The sequence below is a fragment of the Polistes canadensis genome, unplaced genomic scaffold, assembly GCF_001313835.1.
Source record: "Polistes canadensis isolate GaletaPanama2010 unplaced genomic scaffold, ASM131383v1 scaffold_89, whole genome shotgun sequence".
Lineage (NCBI taxonomy): Eukaryota > Metazoa > Arthropoda > Insecta > Hymenoptera > Vespidae > Polistes > Polistes canadensis.
In genome coordinates this window covers 437,286-460,622 of record NW_014569636.1, presented here as the reverse complement: position 1 = coordinate 460,622, position 23,337 = coordinate 437,286, and the positions used below count along the sequence as shown (strand labels likewise).

Below are 23,337 nucleotides of genomic sequence, written 5' to 3'. Positions count from 1 at the left end.
GGTGACATTGTTTTTTCCCCATCACTTATCTACTTTGTCACATTTTTTGGATTTGCCAAAATTCTCATTCGATTGTAACTAATGAGAGAGGAGTTCGTTGAGAGTAATTAAGCACAGAGCAAAGTATCCCCCCGATGAGTAAATTATCGGTCGAAGTTACGAAACGCGAAAACAACGTCCGAAAATAAAACGCGTACGTAAATGAATAACGCAACGGAGAAGCCAAAGTTTCAATTAATCGTTCTAAATAAAAGAAGCGTTCTGGCGTGTACCAGAATTTCTTTAACGAGGAGAAAGCTTTACAGGCATTTCCTAATATTTATTTCATATATCGCGCCAATTAAAAAGGAGCTTTTGCATTTTTTCCTAAATTCTTTCAATTCTCTATCAACAATATAATATTAAATATTTCATTTTTTAAAGGGAACTCCTTTCGAAAAATAATTGAAACGGAAATAAAATGTATTTATCTCTTTTCTTAATTTAACTTCAATTATTTTCGTAGTCAACGCGCAACTGACGTGACATATACATGAGTTGATTCAATCGTGTCTCGTAAAACAACGATGTATCTAATTCACCTGGTTGAATGATATTTTATCCGTGGTCGCTTTGTTTTGCCATTTTGATGGCTCTTAGAATGAAAAGGAGACTTTGCTTCTACGGCTTTATTCAGCTTTCTCAGCATCATTAGCGATTTTCAAACGACGTTTATTAATATTGCCAGAGATAAGCTGGATCAGACGTAATTAATATTTTCTTCTGTTAACACTTCCTATAACGTGGTTATTATCCAACCTCGGACCGTTATTAAATACGATCTTTCATCTTTTTTTCATTAATCCTTTTTTTTTTTCTTTTTCGTCGTAATATACAGCGTGTCAGGCTCATTTTAGAAATTACCAACAGACGTAAAGACGATGGTCAGTGGTTACCGGCACTTTTATATTCTAATCATTCGCAATAAGTTCCTTAGGTTTAAAATATGTATACATTTTTATTACTACATGTATATGCACTTCAGTTAACGTAAATAAACGTTAATACTTACAGTGTCTTCAATATATTACATATTATATTAGTAGACAAAAAGTAGATTTGATCAGGGTGCTCATTGACAAATAAAAAAAATCAGAGACATATATTTTTTTAATCGATAAATAAAATCATTTGTCAATAGGAAATCATTAAAGACGTTAATTTTGATAGCGATCATAGCGATCAGCAATGAATTTTATTAGAACGATTACAACGAGGTAAAGATAATCTACAACTTTTCTTTCTTTTCCCTTTTTTTTATTCGAAAGGGTATCGAGATACTACATATGCACAGGAAATAAATCAAACATTCACATATCTCGTCGTCTCATTTGCGATTATGATGCACTTCATTCGCGATTGACACACATACATAAATCGTTTACGTAATTGATCCTCCCAATGGAATTCTATAAAAAAGTTTGTGTTTATTTCCTATCGTATAATATTATATATATAATATAATATATATAATATGTGTTTTTGAGAGAGAGAGAGAGAGTATATATTTATATATAATATTTTTACATATATATATATATACCGTGATATCTTTTTATCCTTATCCTACTCTTCTTCATTAATTTGGTACGTATTGGCTGGAGTTTCGATATTTTTTATTTACGATATTACGATAAAGTGTTCTATTTTACGAATAACTTCTTAATTCTTAAACATGTATGTGTATACGCGAGAACGTATTTATTTGTGTGTATGCATTTTAATGCATCTACAAATTTCTTTATCTGTGTGTATTTCTGTTAGTGTATGCGCGTGTTTATATATATATATATATATGTATATATACAGATGTTTATATTTGTGCGAGTGTATGCATGTAGTATTAAAATGTGTTTTTTCTTTTGTATTTTATGTATATTAACGTGTATGAACGTATTTAGGTATGTACGTATACGTACATATTATATGTATGTGTGATTGCATATTTATATACAGCAAATCTTACGGCGAAAAATTCTTAGCAAGAAATACTATAACGATAATGGGATTTTTTGCTAAGACTTTTTCCCGAGCCTTTGTTGATTGTTTCCAATCTAACCGACCCTTCCTTTTTCCATTTATGTTTACTCATGGAAGAACGTAAATGCTCTTCTATTTCTTTCTTTCTTTCTATTTCTCTTTCTTACACCCTCGCCCCCATGGTCCCATCGGTTAAATGAACAAAAATATCTAACAAAATTGGAGAATTGTTCGATAAATGATAGAAATTAATATTGTTTCAATGATATTTTAACATTTTCTATTGACCACATTCTACGAGACAATTTATTTATTTGTGTCCTCTGTAATTATGACACTGGAAAATGCAATGAAGAAAACATGTGGAATACATATACGGGATGACTCGATGTCGTAGAAAATAAAATCTCCTTTGAAGAGTGAAACTTAAATCGCGTTGTAACTTTGTTGAATAAACTTTTCACCGTTCCTAGAGAAATTTATGAGAAAAACGATCTCTCTCTCTCTATCTCTTACTCACTCACTCCCGTTGGAGATATTTATGCATATGTTGCCGTATCACCCACCGTTGTATGCACGTGATTCTTCTTTTCCATACTCTGACGCGTCCCATCTACGAAATATTTCTTTTTAGATACGCTTTTTTTCTTCCCCCTTTATTTTTTTTTTTAACTTTGTTCTCGTTTCTCTCTCTCTCTCTCTCTCTCTCTCTCTTTTCATTTTTCTAACAGAAACACACAGGTTTTCTTAACAACCGTATGATTCGTATTCGCAGTAGCTTTGAGCTAGGCGTAAATGATTTATTTCACGATCGATTTGATATGTACAGAATGTATAATTCGTATTTACAATCGGCAACATCCTCCCTTATCGTTAAACTCGTATTATTTGTATTTTTCGTTCGCGTGCGTCACTTTGATTGAGCTGGTTTATTAAAACTTTGATATTAATATTTATTATCGCAACACGAGCTCTCGTTATCTATTATTGTTAATAGTAAAATGAACGTCTAGTAAATGTTCCTTTGACGCATTCGCGACAATAAAATGCGTAAAGGGTGTCTCGCGTGAAATTTCACATGCAATTATTCTCTAAATTATTAATTATTTCACGCGAATTATTAGAAATAATGTTATTTTAAATGAATATTTTGACAATGAGCAATAACGCGCGCAGTATAATCATTTCTATTCGTAACACATATTTTGAAGTAAACGAATTATTTGTTAAACAATTGTAAATAAATGTTTTTATGCGACATCCCTTGTAGATATGTAAATCTTGATGTTCCTTATCAATTAACGAAATAATCGGGTTATAAATTTTGGGCGTGAAACAAATATGACGTTGTTAAGAAATGAAAATTGAGTAAAGAAATAAAGATAGAGGAAAAAAGTGATTTTGGATGATTTCGTGAACATTTAAAATGTAAAACTCGTTAATCGAATCGTTTAATAATTATTTACGCATATGTGTATGTTAGTTTTCGGATGAATCTTGCACTAGGAAAGGCTAGAATATCGTCCGAAGGAATAGAACGAGGGGAAGTAACGTCGCCGTCATCATTCTGTCGCCGCTTCCGTGATGCATCGCTGCTGGATGTTCTTCTGAAACAAATGCTATGCTATACACGGTTTATAATAAGAAATTAGAAAGATCGTTTCCCGTTTGGTTGGAGGGAATGGAAAAATCCAAATTTATCGTTTACCATTAACTATATGCACTCGGACGCTGTTGGGATGAGTATTGTTAGGCGAACACGTGTAAAGTCCCGAATCTTCCTGGATGGCCTTCTGAATGAGCAAACGGCTCGACGTGATGGGTCCTTTTTCCGTGATCAGGCTAATGCCGCCTCTCGGCGAATCGAAATTAATCGCCTGTGAAAGAGAAAGACCCAGAGGGAACGAGATCTTCCTGTGGTGGCATTTAACCTTCTCACCACCATTCGACAAATTTCACATCACCATCGTACCTTTTTCCTAAATCTTACTAATCTTCGTAGAATAATAATTCATAGTTAGTCCATATTGCGCACTCCTTATTTTAGATATTTCAAATGATTAGACTAATTCACGAAGGTTAATAAAAGCATTTATCAGCGTTAAATCGAAGAATCTCGTTCGATAGTTTGTTCTAAAACAGATTCTTGAAAGATATTCAAATGGAAATACGGTTTAATTTTGAAAGTTCGTTTTCAAATTACACGTCGCTCAGAAACTCCTCAAGCCGTATCCGTTCACTTGCTCCGCATCTAATTCAGATAATCCTATTATCTTAATGTCTAGGTCTCTTGAGAATGCTACAACCTTTAGATTCCATTATTCCCGCGCAGCTAACAGATGCCTTAGAAAGTACAATAATACTCTTGCTAATCTTTAATCGGCTTAATAGGCTTTGAGAACCTCTTGTCGATCGAGTCATATCATTCGTTATCAAAATTATCAATAACTATTCATCTTAACTAAAGATCTCTCTACACTCTTCAATGTTTTCTTTCTTAAATATCTTGCATCTTTTTGTATAAATTTAAATTAGGGACCCCATGCGGAGAGGGGGCTTTGATTTTGGTCATAATTATTATTTATTCTCCTACCTGTCGATTGTGACTCCAAATTATCGTGGACGGTGGTTCTGGTGCGTACCTTACGAGACACGTAAGATTTATCGTGCTGTCTATGTTGATGAACAAATCTGGACCTCCTGTAATTTCGGTCACTGGTTCTGAAAACAAAAAAAAGAAGAAAACAATTGCAGATAATATAATACTTATTAATACCTTACGTTGGTGCAATTGTTACTTCAAAAAACATGCACATAATCTATATAAAGCAACATATAATTATTTAATATTCATGATTTTCAACAAGAATTTAGGAGGTCAACCTATTGAAACCTTCTGTTGATTTTGGCTTTTATTAGAAATCGGTATTATACTATTCGAGAAAGTTTTGGAAATTTGGGTAGATTCTATTGTATTTAGACAATGAATTCTCTGAGGTCATCTATAGTACAATTTGTTCCAGTCTTCCGATGTAACTATATAGAAAAAATTTATCATAAGAAAAAGAAAAAGCCGAATACGTCTAGAGACGTAGTTGAAAAAATAAACCCGCCAGTAGGTTTTTTTTTATAAAAGAATTTTCAAAAATTAGAAAATATTTCTTCTCCATTTAACGAATTTTATTGCAGTCGAATAAAGTTTATAGTGTTATAAACATTATTTTTATCATTCCATATTTATAAAATAACTTTAAAAATATTTGTTGTAAAAATACGTAAGCAAATGTTTAGATTTATAATTGGAGCGTTTATTTTGAAAGTGGTGTAAGTTCATTTTCTGTTGTTTTGAGAAAATTAAAGGTTTGTCACCTCGATTCTAAATCTTATAATATTGAAAATTGGCTTCGTAACGTTTCTTCGCATCCCCTCCCTAAACACCAACAACCCCCTCTGAAGAAGCAACAGAGCGAAGAGGGGACACGCGCACTAACCAATCCAAACACTGATTTTAGATATTTTAGGAATAGCTTTGCTTTGATTGGCCCGCTATATTTTATATACCTCGACTAATTTTTGGAACGTTCAGAGAAATTTTCCTTATATTGTATATATTCCGGCACGAGTATCCTTAACATTTAATTTCGATGAAACAAAATATTCGGACCATCGATGTCTAGTATACTGAGACTAATCCACAAATTTCTAATAGTAGAACAATAGTTGTTATTAACAATTTACTAATAATTTAATTAACAATTTAACCTTGTATATTTCGTTATTTAATTAAACACCAAGACATTTTTCTTGAGCTTTCCGTTGAAACTATGATTATTTGTTATGTGTAAAAATACATCAAAATGTTTGCGAGTTTCTTGGCGACCGACGTGACCTGACCGAAAAATCCAGTGCCAGTCCAACGTACAAAAGCATGAGTTTAAAAGGTAACCTAATATTATATATACGTTTTCTTCTCTTTTTTATCTTTTCTTCGAAGGATTAACACGTTAACGTCCTATTCTACAATTGCATCCGAATTTTCAATCTTAAATATTTAAAGAATAGAAAGTTGCATCTTTTTTAATAGTTTCATTCCTTTGGTGAATGTATCTTTTGAAATTTAAAGTTCTTCTTCTTCTTCTTCTTCTTATTTTTTTTTCTCTTCGAACTGCTCTCTTGACTATCCTTTTCGATATCTGCTCACGTATGTTAATAAAAACCTAAAAGACCATATTTAAGACACGATATTAATTGAAAAAGCCATGTTACATTTGAATGATTATAAGATTGATTCAAAATAAGGTAAACTGTAAAATATAAAAACTGTTAATAAAATACAGTAATAATTAATAAAATAACATTTGTTGACAATTGGTTAAAAAGAGGGAATATTGAAAAATTATTCAAATAAATATTAACCCCGCTCACCGTAATAATAATATCTTGGCAGAAGAGATTCGATGGAAATAAAAAATATTTGTAATGAAAAATAACGTGGTTATTATTACACCATGCGTTGAATTAACTTCTCTTTAATCTGAAAATCATGTCTATAGTGAGTAAAGGAAAAAATTATCAAATATACTTGTCAGTAGTTTACTTACCTCGTTAAGAATCCACATAAAAAATTTTTTGTTTATGGTGCGCATGCAGTAGTCTTATAATTATAAGATTGGCCAACATTCTACACTGATCGGCATTACCATCCTGTCTACTGCAAATATGTACTTCCATAATATGTATCAGCAGAAATTGCAATGCAAATTAAGTTTTGCTTTTCCTATGAAATCCCTTTACGATTCGGGAAAGGAACTGAAAAGAAAAAAAAAAAGAAAAATGCTAAAGAAATAAATCAAGAAAATAATCAAGCCGAAATTACAATGTTCTTCGTTACGGGTTTCGAATTTGTTTTTAGTGTTTTGGGATAAATGTTTTCGCTCATTTTTTAAATGAACTAACAAAACAAGTGTTTGACCTATATAAACGTACAACAATAAAAAAATTGGTTGACCAATTGAATCATAGAAAATTGTGATCTGTGTACTTTTCTCTTCGTCGTGAATGAAAATTCGAAGGAAAAAATAATTCGAATTGAAAATAAGATAATAAATGGACATAGAGAAAATTTGTAGTAATCCACCGGGGCATAATTTGTCGCATAAAACTGATACGATTAACAGTTGAAAGTATAGAATAAATTGCTTTTACTGTTCGAATATACGTTTATGACCCTATTGCAATATATCTTTGCAATGTGTAAACTTATATTAGTTCTGCCTTTGCTAAACGATTAGGGACATTTTGAAGATTTTCAAAAATATCATTTTCGACATTGTCCTTTTACACATTACGTTGATTGAAATAGTTATATAAAGATCTTTGAAGGTAATTTTCAATAGTACCGGTCATCCTAGGTGACCAATCGATAGGCAATTGTCAGCCTACTGCAGTTAATCTTCCTTCTATACAGCGAGTAGGAATGCGTTTAATTATCGTTCTCTTGTGCCAATTTATGGATTGTTAAGGCAGCTCGATGAGATTAACTGTACTTTCAGTCGTCGCATCCTAGACTAATCGCTATTATCAACCAATGCGATTGATCCTTTAGTGTAAAGAGGTTCTTACTCAAATGCCAATCGTAATCGACTAAAGATCAGTACGACCCCGTTACTTGCCAAACAATTCCTTTAATTGATGAATACTCTTTTTCTCAAGGAGTACGAGTTTTGCCACAAAATCTAGAATGAGAAACGCGCTGGAAAATGATGACACGTTCTTTTTAGCTTCAATTTGCTAAAAAAAACCAATGCTGATTCCACCAATTTCTTCATCATTTTTGTTGCAATTAGATTTTATATCCAATTATAATTTTATTTATAATCATGCTTGCCAATAGAGAAAATATCATTGTTTGAGAAACATTTTATTGATTAGATAAGACCTTTCTCAAAAGTTTGGAAGATTTGATTATCTTAATGGTTTTGAATAGAAATTCAGGAGATTAGAGACAAAGATTCGGATATCTAAATGAAGAAGATTCGATGAATTCCATCCACCGTAATGAATTAATTAGAATCGATAAGTTGATAGATAAACGGGGACGATCTTTGCCGAGAATTCGAATGGAATGTTTCCTTTTCAACGATCAAAGGTAAATTAGCTTAGTCAATTGGATAAGTCGAATTTGTGTATAAACTTTCGATAAAATAATTAATGAAGAATTTAAGTAACTTGATAGAATATCTTGGATGTCAGAGACCTTCGCAATTTGTAGATTTTCAAGCTTTAGACAATAATCTCATAAACTCATTGGCATAAGTTCAACCTAGTACGATATTTTCTTCGATAGTTTCTTATTCGTAACTTTCTTTTTCTATTGGATAGTTCTATATCTAGCCACTGTGAATATCCGTAGGAAAAGCAATATAGGAAGGAGTGTGCTCGTCCAAGGACATATCCCTAGAAAGGAAATGAAGATCTCAGTCGACTATGCAAAGAAACATCGAACAGTGTGTCGGTCAGCAAACGAAGGAAATCTTCCTATGATCTTCCCCCTTTCGCTTACATTTCGATCGACTGAAGAGTATTAAACGTGCTTCCTACGTTTTCACGTTTACAGAATATCTGAGGTTTTCTAGCTCGCGCGTTCTGGCGTCCTGAAGTATTGTTGGTACATAGAAATATCTGAAATATCAGAAAATAATATATGTTAACGCGATAAGTAGTTATCAGAAAACCCATACACGCGTTACCGCTTTCGTGAGCGTGGAATTCGGCTTAACGGGGCTTTCGGTGCAAGCGACTAGCTATGATTCTCCTACGTTATTCCCTACGATATTGCACTATTCCATTGCATTGCATTGCATTGCATCGCATCGTATCGTATCGTCGAAGACCAGAGGAAGTTCGCTCCTACGTCCAACTCTGACAGATTCTACTCTCGCGTTTCCCTACCACGAGAATTCCTCCATCTCCATCTATCTACCAATAATAATTTTCCGTTGACATTTCTCACCGACAGAATATCGATGATGAAACGTCCAGGTACCATGATCAATGGGTAATACCAAATTTGATACGGTTAGATCAATATTTAATTAATTTTGAATTAACTCAACGCGAACTTTCTTATTTGTTTCTTAATATGTTTGCCCAAAAAATGAAAATAAAATAACAAAAAGATGGATACTATTTTAATGAAATGAAATGAATCTGTTTTTCTGTGAAAAAGTTTGTCCGTATTTTACTGATAGATCCGATAGTTTTAGGATTAAATTTGGTATTATTCGTTTGTTTGTTTGTTAACGAAATTTGTACGGTAAAATAGATAAAGGAAAAAGATCCCATGGAAATTACTCGGCGTTAAGTTAAACTCTAGTCGAGGGATAGGAAGCGTCGTTAACGAGGTCAAAATGCTCGATTCGGGACAACGTAAGATCTCCCTCGTCTATCTGTACGAAGCTTCCAAGTAGTTTTGGCTTGGACTTCTCGCGAAGGGAACACTTCAAACATCGAACTGCCATTTACACAAAAGCCAAAGGACTACGTTGCTGACATTAAGATCCTTACTTGGAATATATACTGCGTTACCTCTTTCAACTTTTAACTAAAGTAAGAGAAAAGAGGATAGAAATTGAATAACAAAAATAAGAATTTTCTTTATAGCACAAATTTGTAAGAATAAAATGGGGCGTACCAGCATATCCGCTTAAACACACTTACGCCCATTGTAATTGTCCGTCCATTAACGAGTTAATCCATTACACGGAAACGTTAGATAGACAAAGGTTTGCCCGAGTTACGAGGTATTCCTGACCTACGCAACTTCCATTAATCCTTTTTCATTCAAATGGTTTTAATTGATAAACGAAAAAAGACAAATTTCTTGTCAGAAAATGTTAATCGCGTGATCTTGAAGCAGCGTCGAATTAGTGCAAAACCATTGGTTAAACATAGATAACTATGTTGGAAAATCAATTAAAGTGTTTTCCCCTATTCTCTCTATAGAGTAGAACTCGTAGAAATAAACCGCTCGGATGACCGTTCGAATTTACGAGGAGAACTCGTAACCTCATCAGAGAGAATAATTCTCGGTGGTAGTCCAGGTGGCAGCCCAGGTGGCAGCCCAGGTGGCTGCCCAGGTGGTAACTCAGGTTCTACGCAACTGACCTGACTTTACCGCACCTATTAATTACGCATTATTCTTCTATAACAATCAATAACGACCCAAATTCTTTTATTATTCTTGGGGACAATTTTCTAATGCGGCGTTGGTGTGCAGTCTTCGGAAAAAACTCGTGAACTTTTGTATATCTGATATGTTGCGAAAGAGAATAAGAAATGCACTTGCTCTGATGGATGAGGAGTTGTTGAAAAAAGCGCGGTAAGAACTTGAATTTCAATGGAATGTGTGTCGTGTTACTGGCAGCAGGCTGTATCGAACAACACTCGTAGACATTAGATCGTTGCAAAAACTTACAACAACGTCGTATTATCTAAACCATTTCTACAATTGTTTGTTCTAAATAATAATATAATAAATGCACACATTAAATGTGTTAATAATATAAAAATAAAATAAAAGTATGACTATTACATAAATCGTTATTTTTGTCTCTTTCATTTAACTAAAGCAAGAAGGATTATTAGAGTTTCGGTAAAAAGCGAAATGGGTGGTAGATAGGTCGTCATCGAGATTTTACAGCGAACGTTCGATTTTATAATCAACGATAAGAAGCGTTAGCCCACGTCGCGGAAAGATTTTCAATCTTTTTATAGATCGCCTATTACGACCTATAAAAATTCGAAATTCTTTCTTTTGTAAAACTGCTGATATCTGCACTCTTGGTCAAAAGTTCAGAATACCATATAATGGTATTAAGATGAATGGAAAATTTCGCAACATTTTTCAGATTGTTTTTTCCATTGAATTTTCGCGGATACAGATAGCGAAGTTATAAAATTGTTTTTCGCTTAAAATAAAATAAAATAAAAGAAAAGAAAAGAAAAGAAAAGAAAAGAAAAGAAAAGAAAAGTAAAGGAAAGAATGCATATGTTCGTTTGTTCGGTGCACAGGTTCGCTTCCGGTCGAAAAGTCTCACGATACCATACATTGGACCTTCCGCAAATTCTCAATATGGACATCCTTTATTTTAGTTAAACCGTCTGGAAAGAGCCTTGGCATTGGTCCAGGATTGGAAATCATTCGGCGCCATATTGAGTTAACGAAACTTTATTCCGCTCGACGACGCCTTCGCTCGATCGTTAATCCTCTTATATTTTCTCCTAGAGTAGGAATAAGTTCCAACGGAAAACTACGGATTTTCCAAGTGACTCTATATACTCCTTTTCAAATTTATTGCATTTTTCTTGCAACTTTCGAGATAGAAAACTTTTCATTTGTATTAACGGTAATACTCAAATTACATTCTCTGTTTTTTTTTTTTCTGTTTTTACTTAATATACACATTGCAATATTTCAAAAGATATGAAAATATTCGTACGTGCTCGATCGTAGTTCTAGGATTAGAAATTCTTGAGAAACGATTATTCAAAATCCTCATTTTAAATTTGAGGAGTTAGCACCGGTTATAGTCTTTCGAACTTAATCGGCTATGGTTAGAGGATTATCGAAACTGGATTAAAGAACACTTTGGTTAGGAATTGGCTCAGCCCAGTCTACATTCTGACATTCTTCATTTGTAAAACTCGTTGCTAGTTAAAATCATATCCGCTCATACCGATTCGCCAACGAAACCCGAATCTAAATTCACGAATTTTCAAATCATTTGAAAAATAATATTCTCCTGTTACTTGGTGGAGAGGAGGTATTCGTATAAGATAAATTAGAAGTTTTCACTTCCTTCTTCACTTTATTCGAGCATTTTGAGAAAAGCTTTGTGCATAATGTCGGAAAGTGAAGACTAAATAGAACTTTAGAAAGCTATCTTCGCAGTATCCCATGGAAACAACGAACTTTGTTTCATTTGTCGAGAGTTGTTTGCGACTATTACAAACAACATATACAAATTACTTACTCGAGAATCTCGATACGCTTCCCTTTTTTAGACTTACTTCATACTCCTTCCCGATATTCACCACATCGATATTTTAATAACACACTTGATATCGTTATATTAATAATAAGTTAGTAATTAAAATGGTTATCTATACCGAAAATCGATTTTTCTTCTTACACTAATAGGTCAGAGTTTGATATAAATGATATTACTTTGGACGACGTTAACGTGAATTTAATTAAATTCCTTTTCTTACATATACTTTAGTAGCTTCAAGGATTTTAATTAGCAATTACTTTAATAAATGCTACGCATTCGCTCTCTCTCTCTCTCTCTCTCTCTCGCTTTCTGTTTTTTTCTTATCAAAATGATCTAAATTATCAAATAATAGTTTGATTTACATATTATTTTATAGTTTTCTTTGATATATACAATTCTTCTTCCTTTATTATTTTCTTATTATTTATGCATACTTAATAAAAAATTGTGCACTCTACCTATGGTGACTTTCTCTACCTTTGGTGAGAAAAAATGATTTCGGTGATAGTTCAAGCATAGATCTCTCCCGTTTCTACCGTCTATTTTATTAATAATAATTAGATTAATGCTCGTCGTGTTGGAAATGCAAAGGCTTTCATCTCGTACCACTTGATTTTCGTGTTAACTGCCGAATGGCAGAATAATTATAATGTACGAACAGGTGGATACCACCGAGAGAAGTCTTTAAGGGTCACGGATAATCGCGATAAGAGTACTTGCAAGTAGATTGGCCGATTCGCGGTACGGTTTTGTAATTACGCTTGCCCTCTTAAAGGTACCTTTACCCTCCCACCTTCTTTTCTTTTCTTCTTCGCTACTTATTAAAGAAACATTTCTCGCTAAATTATTTCAAGTCAAAATGACAATAAGTAAGAGTATTTTATAATAATAATAATAATAAAAATGAAAGAATTATCGTTTATTTATTTGGAATCACGTCTAAGGAAAGAATTCGTCGAACGAATAGGAAAATAGAAGTTTGTCCTACGATTATCGAGAAATCTCGGTACCTCTCGAGAAATTATCCGAAAGCAGTTTCAGCAAGCTCTTCTCCCTCGAAATCCTTGATTCGAGTATTTCGTTTTCTAATCCTGTCTGACGATTTGCACAGGACCAACTGTTTGCACGACGGATCTCTTCCTTTAGGTCCTTTGCTAAATTTCCTTCTCTTCCCTAGTCGTTACAAAGACCTCGACAACTTTCGAATAAACGATCCTTTTCCAAAATTACTAAATATCCCTTTGTGGTGATTATTCTTTCAAATATATTCGAATCCCTTTCTTCCATTTTATACGCAATCAAATGAACACGAACGTTAAATATGTTTTAATAAATATCATTGAGATTACTTTTATCAAGATTAAGAAATACCGCGTGTTTCCTAACGATACCCATGTATCCTAAACGTTTAATAATCTATTCGGGTAGTAAGTGCAAAGTGAAGTAAAATCGATAGAGCTTAGAATTAACAAAAAGGACGTTTTACTTGCTCTTAGAAGTTATTGCATCATTAAAAAGTAGAAAGAAGCTTTCTCTCAAAACTCTTGCTTCTTCCGTCAACGTCAAACTAAGCAGAAGAGAGAAAGAGAGAGAGAACACAGAACAGAAATTATAGAACTAACATACCCACACGTACATACACATACACAGAAATCTCTACAAAGGATATTCATGCTAATGGGGGAAAGCTAATTAGTCGTTACTAATTAAGTGCTTGATAACTGGTCACGAACTCCACATCGTTGGATAATTATCAATTGAATCTAATATTTTGCTTATGTAGAAAGTGAAATCATCAAACGAACAAAAATAAAAACGAATTCGTACGAATAGTAGAAAATCAGAAACAACTATATTACAATAATAACACTATGTATGTAACTGTTAGAAATTAGAAATCGTAATTACCACGAAATTAGATTTTGATTAGAAACTTTGCACTTAGCTCGAATAATTTTCCATTTGATTTAACAATCGTACATTGTCTACCATTGATCATTTATGTCTGTCATAGGAGTTAATATTGCGATGCATGCATCTGAAGTATGCTAATATAAAATGATTTTATTGTTGAATAGTTTGTAAAGTATATTAAAAGTACGATTGGTGGTTTTACGAATTCGCAGAATTCGTCTAAAAGAATTCATATACAGGGGAAAGTCTTCGTAGATTCTACGTTGAATTTTGTTATCATATATATATTCGTGAAATATTTTTTCTTATTATAATGTTTGATAGAAACGAGCCATAACGTTAAAATTTCAGTAATATCGGCTTAATTGATATTAAAAAATCAAACTCTAACAAAGTATACATCTTCTCTTGAAATATTGTAAGCGTTAGAAAATTTCAAAGAGAAAAGAAACCCAGTTGACGCAGAATATTGGCCCAAGTATATCATATTTAACAACGACAACAAAAAATGTGGATAAAAAAGAAAATTTGAACAAAGTAAAAACTTTCTGTTCCTTCGTCGTTGTTGGAAAAGTAATAGGAGCGAAGATTCCTCAGCGAAGGAATGAGAGACTGGAAAGAAAGGGATGATAAAAAGATAACAAAATATTTGAAACGGATAGAATATACCTGAAATAGAATCAAACGGAATGATAAAAGTTACGAATTGTACTTTTTCCAGTTTTTTGGGATTTTCATTCTCCCCCTCCTCTCCCTTTGCCTATTTTTGTCCACCCTTTTATTTTTGCTCCTTTCTTCTATCCCTCGAATTATATTTATTCTCTCTACCTTTGACAGAATTTGCCTATACTCTTTCTACCTTTTTGCCACTTCGTAGACAAATTCAAAAATATCTACATAAATATGCAAATCTATATTTGTCATTTTTCTCGATAAAACGACGTTTCTATTATTATCTGTTCGTTGATTTCTGACATGGAAATTAAACGAATTGACAGTGTAAAAACATAAAACAAAATAAAGTAAATTAATTTAATGTCTGCTCACATTATTAATAACCGAATTTGCGCGATTTCACAAGAAATGGTCGGATAGGAATTAACAGGGAAACATCTCTGATGAGAATTGAACTACTTTTAAAAAGAAAGTTTGAAAAATAGATTTGTTTTTGTCAAAAACAGATAATCACGAAAGAATTTCTTGACATGAGAAATTGAATACTATACTAGGCTCTCGAAACAAATCGAGTTACTTTACTTCACTCTAGTGAAACACTCCGATAGTAAGTATCTTACTTATCGATCTCTCGTTTCATCTAACCTCCTCCCCTCCCCTTTGCCCCTCACTTTTCCCCGCTTTCCTCTCTACTTTTTTCTTCCTTCTTTCTTTTCTATTCGGCTAGAGTTACACTTCCTCCGATCGTCTTACTACGTTAGAGCAACAATTCCAATTGAACTAAACTTTGCTATATAGAAATGGGAACACAAGACATAACAACAAACAAGTTTAGTATGTCCGCGAAGTAGAACGGAAAGCAATCAAGTGTTTTTTTTATACTTCTTTTTGTTTCGACAAAAAACAAATGAAAATTGTGAAATTTGTTCAGCCGAGAATTGATATTTAATTCAATCCGTGGAACGATGACAAATCATTCGAAAATTCGCTATTTATTTATTTTGTTTTATTTAATAACGCTTACTTTACATTTAATAACGCTTATTTGAATCTCTCTCCTCGACTATTTATTTTAGATTGCGCTTTTTCGACGTTAAAGCATTATTAAATATAACATTTTACATTTACCACTCGTTGCTGAAATATTTCAAAATTGAATGAGTGATTTAAAATAACACGGGAATAATAAAAATCAATTGAACTTTTTCATTTACTTGGAATTGAGAAAACAAAAATGTATATAATATGCTGGAACTGTATAGAAATAAACAATTTAGTTAGCCAATACGCGTTTATCGAACAAGAGAAAAGGAACTTTTAAATGGTCAAACTATTTAATCGCCCATGAAAAAAGTTAGCAATACCGCAAGCTGCCGGTACTTGCGTGCCAGGTGGTACACTTGCTCTTCAAACGCGTAATCGAAGAATGGTATACTTACAAAATTTCTATCCTTCAAGAGTTTTTCTTAAAAGTTTTGCCGTAATATCGATTACGTTTATTATCGAATAAACGTCAATACATTGCGAGCATGTCTGAATAATAACATTTATTAGAATGAATCGTTTGCGCGTGGGCACCATTAGTAACATATTTCTCGTCTAACGGCGTATGTACAATTTTTATTGACATTTTTTTTATCGACAAAATTCGATCTACAGGCATTTTTTTTCTATGATACTTTAATACAAGACGACTTTACTCAATAGGAAAGCTTTCACGAAATAAATTCGATTTTCAAAGTAAAATCTTTCGGATGAGAGTTTTATCGGAAGTTTCAAGAGAAATTAAGAGGAGAAAAAAAAGAATTGAAAAGTTAGACAAAAGAAAGAGAGAGAGAGAGAGAGAGAGAGAGAGAGAGAGAGAGAGCGAAAGAAAAGTGAGTGAGTGAAGTGTGCGAGAGAGAACAAAGTTTATCGGAATATTCTTCGCTTTTTTTCAAAAAAATGTATCGATAATCGAAAAAGATTATATCGGAAAGGCACGCATGTTGTGTATTCGCCTTGCAGCAATTTGAGAATACTCTCGCGTTATAAACGAATTAAATAGGATCGATTTTCTTCATAATATATTTCACAAGTTTCGATTGGTTTTTAGTTGGTATTTTATACTATATTAATCGACAAAAATTCGACAACAACAAATGTTCGATGATCATAAGTCAAAGATTTGTATTAAATTGTTAATTATGCAACTTATGTTACTTTACTAAAGTATCCTCTTTTTCTTTTTCTCTCGTTGAAAAACAAACAAATTTCTTTTATTTCAAAGCATAGCGTTATTACATGATATCAGATACTTCCATACCAGACAGGAAAATTGCGAAAAGAAAAATAGTAGTATCGAAATTTATATGCGAGAGAAAAAGATAACTACATTTCGAATTCGTTCTTCGACGTAATAGTTAGAAGAAAAAAGAAAAAAAAAAGAGTATAAAATATTCTATATTCCATCCCTGAATAGAAGAGAGACTGATTAAATTCTTTCTCAAAGCGAGTGTCGATGCGATAAAGAAAAGCGAGCGACCGAGTGGATACGAAATTCCATTTCAAAGCGTATCTGCGTAAGATATAACCGAGCGAGATCGGGTCCCATGTGGTGTTACTTCCATTAAGGATATGTTCAATCTTCCTTCTACGAGATAAACTAGAACGGCTATTTATTTACATAGGTTAATGTAACTATGTATATATATATATATATATATATATATATATGTATATGTATAAATATGTTACAGCCAATGTACAGAATCCGGACATTTTATAGAATGTCCACTAACAATTGAGCAATGTACATTTTGTACATTGAGGATTCGCTCAATCCTTCATATATGTTCCGTTCAGATTTTGCCGGCATTTTTTAAAAGTTGCTTCATCATTTTTACTTACACATATACACTTTATCTCCGATAACAAGGAAGGGTTAAAAGAAAGAGAGAGACTTGCTAATTTTTCCATTATATATTATTTCTATGAATTAATATTAAGTTTTAATCGCGAACTCGGAAATAATTCATTTGACGTGAAATTCCTTGTGAAAAGATTTTAAAATAGATTTTTCATTGAATAAAATATTACATTAACAAAAATTTCATTTTACTATATGAAAATGCTTTTTTCGTCTATTGAAATATTTCTTGGTGTTTAATATACATGATATTCGCGATTTTAACGAATTCTCGTTAAAAAATATGTCGATACTTTTGGGAGGGATTAAATCGAAATAGAAAAAGGGGTATTCTAAAGTAATGGAAATGAATGAAAACTATTCGTAAGAATTACAGAGACGCATGATGATAACTTTATAAATAAATAGTAGATTTGTTGAACAAATAAATGTGTGAAATGAATGGACACGCACATCTAATAGAAATCATTTGGAATTGGATAACTTACCAACTATCGTGAGATGAACTGGAAGTCCTATAGGTGGGGTCGTTGAAATTTGGCATTCGTATACGCCGGAATCCTTTTTCTGAGGATATCGTATTTTCAATGTCCACTCTTCTGATAGAGGTGTATGTACTGCTTCGAAACGTTGATCGCTGGTATAAGTATACCGTCCCACCGTTAGCAAATGAATATCTCGATGCCTTACCCACGAAACCTAAAAGTATTATTCATTATTTTATTGATTTCTTTCACTCAATTGCAAAAACAAACACAAATTACAGAATGTCAAATTGCATTATCTCGAAATTGCATGAGGTGGTTTTAGAGCGTTGCATGCACATCCCTTTTATCGCGTATTTAATTATTGGGTACTGAGTAAAGGAATTTGTATTAGCGTTAGTGTTTGGGCCTAGGGCACGCCTAGGGCACGCCTAGGGCACGCCTAGGGCACGCCTAGGGCACGCCTAAGGACGGCTCGCGAGTAAGACCAATTTTGCGTAGATACAATATTGCATCCTGCGTGTAGCTTTGTTCTAAGGGTTTAAGGATAAGAAAGCTTTCAAGCAAAATAAATGAATTTAGAACACTTTGCGTATGTATCATACTTACATAGCATGTACACACACATTTACAAAATAAGATTGTTTTCGTGGAAATGACTTTGTAGTCAAACCACGGTGGATAATCCTAAGTCCTATTTAACGAGCCTCGAATTTACGATCATTAATATTGGAAACGTCCTGAATTTTCAACTTTTGCTTCGGGAAATTGTCCGAGGGGTATTGTCCGAGGGGTATTGTCCGAGGGGTGTTGTCCGTGGGGTGTTGTCCGAAGGGTACTTTCAAATTTTCCCGTTTAATCCCATTCTCGATTCTATGAGCGAGCATATATACATACGTATATATAATTCGCTTATGCGAATATACCGTTATCCTATTATACAATTATTTTCATAATGGGGTTTATAGAATATGTGAGATATTCGAGATGCGAATAAATCCGAAATCATTTGTTACCTTTATCTTTCTTCTTTTACTTTTTCTTTTTTCATTGTGTTTAAATAAATTCATATATAGACGCGGAACACGATCCATTGTCTTGTTATTTCGATTTTCTAAAATTGGATAGGACGGATATATATTTTGTGTTGAACGAATTTAATATAGGATTTCTATTATTATTTTATTTCTTTTTGATCCTATCATTATTCAAAGTTTGCGTTAAGATGATCGCGATGGGTGTGCAGAATTATGAACGTTAGCCATTTAGAGAAATTAATTAGTCGTATTCTTGCTCTAATTGCAATGATACCACAAATAATAAATACAAAAAATCCTTGTCGAAACCTTAATGACAATGGTACTTTTAAAGTAGTCACGTTTGCGATTGGATAAAATTTCCAACACGTTCGATATTCGTTTGAAAAATATTATTGGTAGTAATTACGAGAAGGAAAACTCGTGATTTCTTTTATAATCGAGAATTCTTGTACATATAAATGCATATACGAGTACATCTATTTACCTATAGGTGTACATATTTATACATATGTATAAATATGTGCCACACGTTCTATGCTTTTAATTCCACCCATATAAAAACATTCCACGTTTATTCGTGTCAGCTCTTGGTGGTTCACCGTTTCGTTTTTAGACGGAAAATCGTGCGTAATATTGGACCTCGTTAATTTCGGTTAAATAATATTATTAGTATAATTCCTTGTGCTACATTTAAGTTTGTACAAATGAATGAAACATGGCAATCGTAAATTTTCATCCCACAATTATAAATATTTTCGAGTTATAATTTTTCTTTTTCCGGAATTGTTTACGTTTGAAAGAAAAAGATAGGTGGGATTTTGATGTAGCCGCGATCTTGGTAATTTTACTCGCACCGCGTCGAAGAAGGAACAAGCGAACAAGTAGAAAACGTGCGTTATCAAGGAAACATATTAGATGGTATACACGTAGTACTTCCGGGAAAGGCATAAATGCGACCAACCGAGCTTTGCATAGAAATGAGTTTCTGGATTAAAACTAGTAACCCGCAAGCGGCACTCTATATAATATCGTACCTTTACAACGAAAAGAGAACTTTCTCTTTCTCTTTTTCGACTTAATCGTCTTTCCTAAAACCCGTGAAAACTTTCGCGACGCTTTTCAAAGCTTTCAAAGACCTAACAAAGATTCTTCCAACGCGCGTCCTATATTTGTATAATACTTTTTTCTTCCTGTTGGAAGAATCACGTGGGGATTAGAAATTGTAATAAATATCGACTAATTTCTTCGATGCAATCGTATATCGTTGAGAAAATAGATTTGTTCTCTGTAATATGTTATATTCATAGGAAAAGTTTTTCGTCGAGAATGACGTAATTAACGTATTCTATGTTTAAGAATGAGAAAAGATATTATAACGTTATACGATAGTAGGTAGTTACTGTTCTGTTTCCGAGATTCTTCACTTTGCAGACCAGTTGAATAGTTTTCCCAACCAAGCCGGTCATATTCGATGGCACCGAAGTATCGAAGTACGGTCCTTTTCCTTGCGACGGCCATTCTTGGAAAATGTCTGCTTTTAAACGACGTATACCATGTGCTGCACTATCTGTAACAGTAAATTATAAATGCAATGATAATTATTTATGCATTTTTTGGCCCAATCTACGTCAATCAGTACGCAACAGTGTGACAAAAGGTCACAAAATTGACAAAAATTCCATTTGGATTTACTTTCAACTTGTCCAGCAAGAATCGCTTATTAGCATCGACAAAAAATAAACAAAATTACACGATTGGAAAAAAAAACCAAAGCATTGTAAGCAAGTTTACTCGGATTAAACGAAATAACCAAATTTTTTAACGAGCTAAATAAAAAAGCATGCTTTCCCATTCTCTCTCTCTCTCTCTCTCTCTCTCTCTCTCTCTGCCTTTCGTGCTTTCTAATTGGTCCTTCGTAATTCCCCAACAGAATGAAATTTTTATCGACCATATTACAACATGATTAAACTCGAAACTACTTTTCAGTTTCACAACGAATAATAATTTATTCTCTCTCATTTACATTTTGTATGCGCGCGAGACTTTGGCAACGAAGTTGCACGTACGATAACACGTGTAATAATAATAATAAGAATAATAATAATAATTATTATTATTATTATTATTATTATTATTATTATTATTATAATTATTTATAAATATTAATAACGTAGAGAATTTACACGAGCTACGAATATAATTTTCTCGTTCTACGAATTTTTGTGATTCGTTCGAAGATAGAAAATTAGGAAAATCTAGGACGAACAAAAATATATAGAACGACTTTATAATTGTTATATAAAACGTAGAAAGAAATTAATCGTATAGAATGTGCAATGGAAAATAATCGTCAAATGTATAGATTCGTGTGCATTTATGAAAGAAATTGCGTTGAAGTTTTTTCTCTTGAAGTTTGATTGATTTTGCAAATGAAGTTCAGATTTAAGTACGTGTGATTTTATAAATGAACAAATGAAACAAATACTTCTCTTTGATGTTTTTCTTTTAATCTTGATTAAGCCTTAATTTAATTAAGGATTAATCAAAGGATTAGGATTAATTTTCTTACAGCTCAACAGGTTATTTTATATTGTTGATTTTGTGGTTAACTGTCTAAGGTAACATGCAGTATTACATTTTACATGCAGTATTATTCCATTTTTATACTAATTGAGTTAAAGATAAATTGATTCCATTTGACAATTTGTTTACAGATACATAGGATGATTTATCGACATTTTCTGCGATCGTATATAGGCTTCGTGGATTTAGCAATCTCCCAAGTAATAGAAAACGTTAGAAAGAAAGAGCAAAGTGTAGGGAAACTATTTTGATGACAAATTTGCGATTTGAATAACAATCGACTAACATCGAATACACGTAAACCACTAACGTCTTCCATGCAAATAGATACAAGTGCGAGAGTAACGGTGGAACGGGTCCTTTGTGGACAACAGGTTCCTCTTAGTATCTCTCTATTTCTAGCAACACTATCCGGGTGCATACGCTTCTATATACAACCCCGCGTCACTATCATCTTTCGATGTAAACGTACATATGTGTACGGTTTGGGTGCATCGCGATTACGCACACACACTTGCGCGTAACAACGAGCGTTAGCAACGAAACGAGATTGTATATACTGTACCGCAGTGCAGTGCTTTCTCCTCCTCTTCCACCTCCTCCTCCTCCTCCTCCTCCTCCTCCTCCTCCTNTCCTCCTCCTCCTCCTCCTCCTCCTCCTCCTCCTCCTTACTACTATCTATCCGCGCGTTTATTACATCGAATATATTAATCTTCCTCGTGTATATCCTAACGCTAAGAACTTCTGATACGTTTACATCATTCGTGCCATTCTTTCTAATCTACGCGAAGACATTTTTTTTTACTAAATATTTCCATTCTTTACGTTTATTGCATATGTTTCATATGCAATCAATTATTTCTCTAATACGGATTAACATAATTTTCTTGTATTTTATATAACAGCTTTTAAATGGAATTTATTAAGCTTATTATTACAAAAAACTCATCCCTTCTCTTTCCGTTTATTAAATCATTAGAATTTTCTTATACTTTACAATGATATCAGTTGTTTACGATTCTTCGAGTATAATTCTGTTTCCACAAACTTTGACAATTTATAAGAAGCACATCAATTATGTAGATTAAGTATACTATGAATTATTTTTAATTGGTTTATAAATTCCATCGTGTTATAATATTTCAGCCGCGTGATAGAGTGCATTAACGTAATTGGATTTTATTTTATAAAAGGTTTTCAATGAAATTTATTAAACCTTCCAAATCTTCTCTCTCTCCCCCCCCCCACCACCCCACTTTTATAATATATTACATTTATTCGTCTTTCTCTTAAAATTAAAATTAAGTTAATAGGATAATTCGAATCGTTTATCAATTTAATTAACACATTAAGTAGAGTGTTCCGTTTGGGCAACGTGCTGCTTAAAGTTCGCTAATTTTTAAACGTAAAACAGATATCTCTTTTCTCATTTAAAGAAGTACACGTTTGTAAAATCATATGGTTTAATAATAGAATAAAAAGTAAGAAAAAATAGGTTGATTCGTAAATGTGTTTCAATATTTCTCTCTGCAATTAGGAATGTCGGTTGTGCAGATATTTATGCATTCGCCTGCTACCTACCGGCCGTCACGTATTGCGATTGAAAATTAGCAAAGCGAATTATCGTAAGTACGCGAGCCCGAACTACCAACGAGAAG

General features: G+C 33.0%; 1 protein-coding gene across 4 annotated transcripts in view; it reads right to left on the bottom strand.

The window, feature by feature from the left end:
- Window positions 1–1,200: 1,200 nt before the first annotated feature.
- Window positions 1,201–23,337, bottom strand: part of LOC106786993 (neuronal growth regulator 1-like) — a 43,221-nt gene continuing 21,084 nt past the window's right edge. For 3 of the 4 annotated variants that reach the window (XM_014748950.1, XM_014748951.1, XM_014748949.1), the window contains 5 exons: window positions 20,497–20,663; window positions 18,060–18,270; window positions 4,613–4,740; window positions 3,728–3,896; window positions 1,201–3,626 (listed from right to left, as the gene is read on the bottom strand). In XM_014748950.1, coding sequence (XP_014604436.1) covers window positions 3,532–3,626; window positions 3,728–3,896; window positions 4,613–4,740; window positions 18,060–18,270; window positions 20,497–20,663 — 770 coding nt within the window. In that variant the 3' untranslated portion in view covers window positions 1,201–3,531. The remainder of the gene's footprint in view (window positions 3,627–3,727; window positions 3,897–4,612; window positions 4,741–18,059; window positions 18,271–20,496; window positions 20,664–23,337) is intronic. The other variant, XM_014748952.1, reaches the window with a different exon arrangement.